This window comes from Cynocephalus volans, chromosome 1 (genome assembly GCF_027409185.1).
Source record: "Cynocephalus volans isolate mCynVol1 chromosome 1, mCynVol1.pri, whole genome shotgun sequence".
NCBI lineage: Eukaryota > Metazoa > Chordata > Mammalia > Dermoptera > Cynocephalidae > Cynocephalus > Cynocephalus volans.
Genome location: NC_084460.1, coordinates 108,025,928 through 108,034,847, shown reverse-complemented (window position 1 = coordinate 108,034,847; position 8,920 = coordinate 108,025,928). Strand labels below are relative to the sequence as shown.

Genomic DNA, 8,920 nt, shown 5'->3' with positions numbered 1-8,920 from the left:
CATGCACAGATATTTAAAGAAAAGACGTGCTAACACTTCTATCTTGAGGAAAGCAAACCATTTTATTCGGGAGGTTTACAAGGGGGGGAAAAACCAAGCAATACTTAACTGAAAGGCAATAGTGTAGCATACATGCATCTGCCATCTGCCTTCCATATTTTCATTCCTTAATCTGGCCCGGTGTTGGTGCAGTCTGCTGCACTGAAGAGTGCCTAGTGGTTTTTACAAACAGAAAAAGAAGAGAGAGCAACTCATCTCTCCCCACCCCACATCTCTCCCCACCAAGAGAGTACAAGAATTTGACCTGAGAAGGCTTGGGGTGGTGGCAAATACATAATCCATTTCCCAACTCCCACCTCTGTTCTCAGACATCTCGCTGCAAGTGGTTCTAACTGGAATGTTCCTGTGCCTGAGATAGAGTGGATGATGGATGGATGAGGCTGAAAAGTGTTGGATTGCTTTCTTTGACATTTTCCACCCCAAAATTGAATGTTCTCAAACAGGAGACATTACAGTATCACAGTTAGGGTGAAAGATTCTAGATTCAGACTCAGTTTTTTCATTTGTAGAATAAAATAAGAATAGGACCTACTTCAAAGAGCAGTTGTGAGAGTTAAATGAAACAGTACTTGTAAAGTGCTTAGGACTGTGCCTAGCACATAATGGGCACTCAGTGTTTTTTATTATTATTATTATTAATTAATTTATTTATTTCATTTGAATTATTATTATCATTCACATGCTATAGGTAGAAATGAGAATTGTAAGGCTGGAGGTGGCCTGTACTATTTCCCACATGGTAGAGCAGGCATATGGGTTCTAGGTTAGTCAGGGGTTCTCTGAGCAAGGAGCTTTCACATCCAGCCATACTGGAGGCTGCAATATCAAGGCCTTGGGAAATCTACTTGGGACAAGTCTCTGGAGTTGTTCATGTTCACTTTGATGACAATGTGACATCAGAGCACTCACCTTTTCCCCCTTTCCCCATGAGACTGGATGAAAGAAAACATGGCAGCAGGGTAGGATGGCCATATGAGTGTAACCAAAGCTACTGCATAATGACCTCCTGGCAGCAAGATCATTAGAAATAGTCCCATGGCCACTGCAACACCACAGTGGAAATAGCAAGCTTATGCAGCACTTCACTATGTGCCAGCCACTGTTTTAGATGCTTTACATCTATATACTCATTTACCTTCATGACACCTATGAAGCCATTCTACAGATGAGAAAACTGAGGCATAGAAAGGCTAAGAGCCACACAGCTAGTAAACGGCAAAGCTGGGATTCACACCCAGGGAGTCTGGCTCCTTTCTGAAGAACAGTTTAGCAATATGAGTCAAAAAGAAGCTGTACTTTCTCCCAACGTTAGTGGCTAGTATTTTGCTAATCTCCTCTAGGAAGAGTAAGTGAAAACATCTCAGTTTTCATTTGTTTGGTTTCTTGGCTGGCCTGTACCACATCAGTTTTCAAGTCATGCAGACCTGGACTAAAATTTGGGCTCAATTCTTTATCAGCTGTATGATTTTTATCCTTACCCTTAATTTTTCTCATCTATAAAATGGGAACAATCATCCCTAGCTCAGAGAAGTGCTGTGAGAATTAAATGCAACCACCTATGAAAGAGCCTGGTAGCTATTTTTACAGTGTTCTTGAATTCACTAGGTTTGGCCTAGATGGACATTTTCTTTTCATGCCTTTTTCATGACCAAAATCACTTATTAGGTTCATCACTATTCCTGACTACATGTTAGGTACCCTCTGTATAGGAGGTTTGCAGGATACTCTATTCTTTTTTTTTTTTAAGATGACCGGTAAGGAGATCTTAACCCTTGACTTGGTTTTGTCAGCACCACACTCTCCCAAGTGAGCTAACCGGCCATCCCTCTATAGGGATCTGAATCCTTGGCCTTGGTGTTATCAGCACCACTTTCCTGAGTGAGCCACAGGCTAGCCCTAGGATATTCTATTCTATAGGTCTATTTTCTTTCCTTTGTGTTTATCACCTTTGACTCTGTTTTTCTCTTATTCTCTTATTTTATTTTTTTGTCTCTTCTCTTTCTTTCCTACATAGGTAAACTTTTTCTGGTCTTTCTTTCCCTGTGTTGATTGTAAATTGAGAGGAAATGGACAATTGTGTTAAATTTACAAGCACAATGTAGTCATGAGGATAACAAGAAACAACAATGTCCAGTATTGAGAAATATGGGAAATATGGGCACTATCATATATTGCTGGTGGCTTATAAATTGATACGACCTTTTGGCAATAAGAATCAAAACATGCAAAAGTGTGCACACTCTTTGACCCAGAAAGTATAATTCTAGGAATTTGTTTCAGAAAATCATTATCCATAGGACATTTGTATCAGTTGGCTTTTGCTGCATAACAAACCACTCCAAACATGGTGGATTAAAATAACAAAAGAAGGGCTGGCCAGTTAGCTTAGTAAGTTAGAGCATGGTGCTGATAACACCAAAGTCAAGGATTTGGATCCTCATACCAGCCAGCTGTCCCCCCAAAATAACCATAATAACAAATGTTTATTATTTCTCATGTTCTATGGTTTGATTGGGTGGTTCTTCAGCATGGAGCCAGCTCAGCAGGAGCTGGATGGTCTAGGATGGCCTCGAAAGGCCTCATTTACATATTTGGGCTTCAGTTAGGATGTCTGAACTCTGTCTCTTTGTAGTCTCTCATCTTCTAGTAGGCTAGCGCAGGCTTCTTCATATAGTGGTCTTAGGATTCTCAGCAACAAAAAAGGCGGCAAGCTCCAGTACAAAAACATTTTTTAAGCCTCTGCTTGCATAACATCTGCTACTATTCCCATTGGGCTTTAAGCCACATGGTCAAACCAGATTCAGGGATGGAGAAATAGGCTCTACTTCTTGATTGGAGGAACTACAAAATATTGTGGCCATTTTTTCCCTACAACATTTGTTTATTACGGCACTTTTTATAATACAAAACAAAACCCAAAAAACTAAGGGGGGAGATTCAATGTCCAAGAGTAGAGGACTTGATAAATCAAACATTCACAAAATGGGATACTATGTAATATTTACAAATGACAGAAAAGAAGAATTAATGCTAGGAGGAAATGTTCTCCCTATGGATTTAAGTGGAGGAGAAAAAGGGTTACAAAATCTCATTTTTGTGAAGTAAAAAGTATAAAAGTACAGGTTACAAAAAGATTGGAAGGGCAGGTGACAAAATGTTAGTATTAATGTATCTGATGATGATGTTACTTTTAATTTCTTCTGTATTTGTTTCTGTATAATACAGCATAATAGCTAACATTTCTGTAGTCCAACATTTACCTAAGCATTTTATATATGTTAACTTACTTAACCCTTGCATTGACCCAATAAGAGAAGTTCTACCAGTATCATTGTTCCTATTTGACAGATGAGGAACCTAAGACACAGGGAAGTATAACAACTTGCCCAAAGTCACACAGCAAGTACAAGACAGAGCCTTGACTTGAATCTAAACTCCACGCTCTTAACCACTACACTATTCTCATTTCAAAGTCAAATGATTTGTCTGGAGCAAGAGCATGATGTTTGGTAAATGGACTATTTCGTTGGTTTTAAACCTTTTAAAAAGAATCATTAAAACCTTTTTATTGCAAATGTAATATACTCCAGAAGTATATAGAATAAAAGATGAAATTCATTCTGCTGGGATCCCAGGGCCATCCTCAGAGATAACCATTATTAGCAGTTTGGTATGGATCCTTCCAGATCTTTCTTTTACATATATTTGCATACCTAAACACACTATATGTATGTATATATATAGTGTGTGTATATATACTTTTTGCACATATATGAAATTATACTCTACACTTGTTGTATGGTGACATTTTGGCAAGGCTTGGAGATCTTACCATGCCTGTTCACACATATCTATCTCATTCTCTTTTTGTAATTTTTCAGCTTCTTTTAAATGGGATGAATCCTGGAAATACCCTCACAGTGTGGGCTTCCTTCAAATGGACAGGGTAGGAGCAAAGTGCCCCCAGACGGAGTTTAAAAGAGGAGAAACATAGTCATGAGAGATGATAGTAAAAAGATTACACCCAAAATACTTGTAACTGCTTGTATTTGCTTCTTAGAGCTGCAGTAACAAAGTACCACAAATTGATGGCTTGAAACAACAGAAACTTATTCTCTCACAGTTCTAAAAACTAGAGGTTCAAAATCAAGGTGTCGGCAGGGCCTTGCTCCCTCAGAAGGTTTCTAGGGAAGAATCCTTCCTTGCCTCTTCCAGCTTTTGGTGGCTCCTGGAAACTCTTGAGTTTCCTTTTTTTTTTTTTTTTTTTTGTCTTTTTCGTGGCCGGCACTCAGCCAGTGAGTGCACCGGCCATTCCTATATAGGATCTGAACCTGTGGTGGGAGCGTCACTGCGCTCCCAGCACTGCACTCTCCCGAGTGCGCCACTGGGTCGGCCCGACTCTTGAGTTTCCTTGCTTGTAGCTCTATCATTTCTATCTCTGCTTCCTTCATGTGGCCTTCTTTTCTGTGTGTATGTGTCTCTGTGAATCTGTCCTCTTCTTATAAAGTGACTGGAGTTAGGGCCTACCCTAATCCAGTATGGCCTCATCTTAATTTAAATAATTGTATCTGCAAAGACCCTATTTTCAAATAAGGCCACGTTCTAAGGTTACAAGTGGACAAGAATTGGGATGGGTGAGGTGTTCCTATTCATCCTACTACACAGGTCTACAGTTTACACCTGAATAAAAGTGTCATTAATATGCAATTGCCAAAAGGCATACTATTCTATTTAGAATATATGGAGCAAGTACACTAGGTTTTGAGGGACTTTCAATTGAGAAACTCAATGCACTGTCACACAACTCCATACAAACTTTATTATGTTTTAGTTGTCAAAATGAATTTTCCTCTCATGGGCAGGGATGCAGAACGTCAGATTTTAAATAGAGGATCAGAATTTAAAGAACTCCCCCCACATTTTTACAACATAACTGAAGGTTATATATTGCAATATCCTCACAATTTTGTACTCAGGTCTTTTGCTTTAACCATGACCTAGCATGCACAGCATAGGCAGGAATGATTATTTAAGAAGGAGCTAATCAAATAAATTCCAGGTTAAATTGTTATTCCTCCAATCTCCCTCATTCTGGGCAGTAAGAAGAGAATTGTTTCAAATCCCCATGTAGTACTCTCATCTCATCCTTGGCAAGGACCCTCATGGCCCCTTCTTTAGCATTTTAGGTGAGGGTGGCTCATTACCTTCTGAGACAACGCATTCACCTCAGGACAATTTCATTTCATCTGCAAAACTGTCCTTAATAAGCGGGTTCTATTATTTTTATGCTTCAGACTAGAACAAGGTGTGTAGAGAGGCTTGCATATTATGCAAACACATGGGGTAAAGACAAAGGATATACAGTACATCAAAGGTTTTGTGTGATTTTTTCTTATTTTCCTAAAACAAGTACAAATGAATTAATTTTAAAAACCATACTTATAGGGCCTTCAGTTCAAGATCACCTATAAAGTGGCACAGTCAGGATTGGAACCCGTTGCTGGACAACTTCCAGTGGGGATGGAATTTTCTGGACTCTCTCCTAGTGACCCTGAGCTCCTGCCTCTCTTGTCCTTCCAGGTGTCAGGGCTCCTCTCACTCCAGGTTGGGCCTTCACTTCCAGTCAAGGCCCTCAAAACCCTCATCCCAGAGACTAGGATAGAGTACAGGAAGGCTTGATAGGGATGGGACCCCAGGCCTGGGGCCTTGAGTGAGGCTGTCACGGAGGCATCCCCTAGCATGGCCTCGCCTCCCCCCCATCCAGTTCCCATAGGGCAGCCACCACTGCTTATGCCTCTGTGTCCCTGGGACTAACACTTGATGAGGTGTTGGAGGAAGGAGCCCCTACACCAGGCAGCCTCACTATCTGTGTGATTTGGCCAGAATAAGGGAGGAAAAAGCCTCTGCCTGAGGTGTAGACTGACAGAGTGATTATTACCCTTATGAGCGCTGTAGTCACTGCGGCCGAATATGAGACACCACCTCCCCCAGGTGCCAGTGATTGCGCTAGCTAACAGGTGACGCCGCAGCTGACCGCCAGGGCTGGGGGTGGTGAGGGGCGTGGGTGGGGCAGAAAGGGGACAGAGGGGATGTTCCCATCCGTGCAGCGAGAACTCTCCAGTGGTCCTCCGCAAAGAGAGCTCGGGGCGCTCTCCGTCGATCCCTCATTCCCTCGGGACGAATCGGCGGGCGCAGCGTCTTCAGGCGCTCCGGGCTTCCCCGCGCCACCCGCAGCCAGGGCGCCCCCCGCGACGCCGCCATTCTTCCTGCTACACAGCAAGCGCAGCGCGGGCCTCCAGGGCCAGGGGAACCGCAAGGCGCGGCGGGCGCTTTGAACCCGGATTTCTGCGCCAGCAGAAGGGCTGGGGTGGGGCTGGGGGCGTGCACCCTGGTGCGCGCGGCGTCGGCCCAGTTTCTAAGACCCCTCCTAGAAGAGACAGACCGAGGAGACCGAGTGGCACATAGGCCAAGCATGGAGACAGATACAGGAAGGCAGAGGAACTTAAGAGACAGACGTAGACAAAGACTGTAACGCAGCTAAAGAGAGATGGGACAAAGAGAGAGAGATACAGACAGGCACACAGAGACAGACTGAGATATAGACAGGCAGAGAAAGAGATCCAGAAGGGCAGTCAGAGACGCACAGACCCCGATGAACAGCTTGAGACCGGCAGAGCAACTAGGATACAAGAGAGCGCCGACTGCAAGGGCACCACCCACTGCCTGAGCTCTTCCCGCGTCCTGCGGGCTCATGCCTTCCTCGCTCTCCGCCCGGTACCCGACCCTCCCCCCGCCGCATTTCCAGTGGCCGTCCTTTCGATTGCCAGCCCTGTTGCCGCCTTCCGGACTCGACAGCTTCCCCTTCCCTCACCCCCAGCCCCCAGCCCCCCTTGCACTCCTCTCCTAGCCTCGGTGTCGGACCACTCCCCCACGTCCCCGTCCCAGTACGGGGCTCGTTCCCGCTCCCCCCGCCAGATCCCGCCTTTCTCCACCAGTTCCAGCCCCCGTTGGCCGCCACCGTTCCCCCAGACCCACGTGCTGGCCATTCCCGGCCACTGTGCGGAAACCTCCCACTGCCGCTTCCTCCCCTCGCTGGAGAGCCGGGAGCGCTCCTTTCCCCCGGCCCCGCCTCTTTACCCTGGCCGTTGCCCGTCCCGCCTCCACCGCGCCCCGCCCGCCGTGCTCTGCCGCAGTCGGGCGCTCATCGTCATTCCGCTCTCGCTGCCGCCGCCACCCCCGCCCCCCGCGCACCGCCCCCGCCCGGTCCCTGCCACCGCCGCCGCCGCCGCCTGCCCAGCGGCTCGGGAGGCGGAGGCGCGGGGGAGGAGGCCCCGCTTGGCTCCGCAGCCCCGGATGCTGCATGACTTCATCCTTCCGTCGGCTCCCCTGCTGAGCTAGGGCCGGTCCGGCAGCTATCCCGCCGCCGGTGCCCCGCCGCAGCCCTGCGCCCGCCATGTCCGAGATCCTGCCCTACAGCGAGGACAAGATGGGCCGCTTCGGCGCAGACCCCGAGGGCTCCGACCTCTCCTTCAGCTGCCGCCTGCAGGACACCAACTCCTTCTTCGCGGGCAACCAGGCCAAGCGACCCCCCAAGCTGGGCCAGATCGGCCGAGCCAAGCGAGGTACGCGGCCCGGGCCCGGAGTCGTCGCCTGACCCAGAAACGCTCCGCCGGGCGTCCCCAGGCTGTCGTTCCCTGCCGAGCGTCCGCAGCTCTTGCCGCAGACCAGCGCGGCCAGCCGGTCTCCGGTCCTGGTTTGGGGGGGGCGGGGGCTTCCCGCTGCAGTGTTGAGTCCCCCTCTTCCCTTCTCCTGAGAACACCGTGCCCCGGATTCGATGCTCGCCACCTCTGGAAGCAGAGACCTGGCACCCGGGCGAGGGGGAGGGGCCGGTCGGGGCATTTGGGCTGCTTGGATGTGGGAGCACGGGGTGACGGGCTGATTCTTTAGGATCAAATGCTGAGTTGGTGGAAGCTATGGAAGAACCTTCGGGTCGAGAGAAGCGTCCGACTGGAAAGAGGGCGAGAAGCCCGGGGGTTCGGTTGTCCCGGTTGTTTGCATAGGGAGGTGGGTTCTGTTGGTGCCAGAGTAGGAAGAGGGGTTCAATCGGCAAGAGGTTTAGGTTAGAGAGCGGGTGGGACCAGCTGCATATTCCGTTTGAGCCCTACTTGAGGAGGGGGTTCCGTTAAAACGAGAGTTGAAGAGGAGGATTCCACGAGCGAGAGGTTCCCCATCAGCTCAGGCGGCGGGAGGGTCTGCACTGAGAAAGGATATCTGGAGTCTTTGGAAGAGGGGCGTTCCGCCATGGGGAGGGGAGGGGTACACGGGAGCAAGGCTTGGCGGCAGGCTGGGTCCGCAGGAGAGTTCGGATGGGGAGGGCACCGTGGCACTGGGTTCCGAGGGGTGTCGCTGGGCCACCGGCAATGACTGCGCGGGGCGCTAGGACGCGAGGCTCATTCTCGCCGCCGCCCCCCGAGGCCGCGCGGCTGACGCGCTTTCTCCCTGCGCAGTGGTGATCGAGGATGACCGGATAGACGACGTGCTGAAAGGGATGGGGGAGAAGCCGCCGTCCGGAGTGTAGACGCGCCGGCTCGGGCGGCGGGCTCCGGGCCCAGCCCCGCAGCGGCCAGGACGCGGGCCGGCGATGCGGCTGCCGGCGCCCCCCGCCCAGGCTCAGGCGCCCGCGGGCGGGGGCTGCAGGGCCGCGCCGCCACCCGGTCAGTGTCGCTGCCGCCACCGCCGCCAAGCACTCCGGAGCTGTCCGCTTCAGCACCACGGCGGCGGCGGTAGCGGCGGCGCGGACCCGCCTGGAGCCCGCCGCCGAGCTCATGCACTTTAGAACCTCGGGCCGCAGCCCCACCCC

General features: G+C 49.5%; 1 protein-coding gene across 1 annotated transcript; it reads left to right on the top strand.

Annotated features, from left to right (window-relative positions):
* Positions 1-7,513: 7,513 nt before the first annotated feature.
* Positions 7,514-8,638, top strand: CAMK2N2 (calcium/calmodulin dependent protein kinase II inhibitor 2). Its single transcript, XM_063087609.1, has 2 exons — positions 7,514-7,682; positions 8,568-8,638. Exons 1-2 carry the CDS (start codon positions 7,514-7,516, stop codon positions 8,636-8,638), a joined length of 240 nt encoding a protein of 79 aa, XP_062943679.1.
* The last annotated feature ends 282 nt before the right edge of the window (positions 8,639-8,920 follow it).

Coding starts and splice junctions, on each gene's coding strand:
- CAMK2N2 (XM_063087609.1), top strand. CDS start 7,514: ATGTCCGAGATCCTGCCCTACAGCGAGGACAAGATGGGCCGCTTCGGC. Junction 7,683..8,567: donor GATCGGCCGAGCCAAGCGAG/GTACGCGGCCCG, acceptor CTCCCTGCGCAG/TGGTGATCGAGGATGACCGG.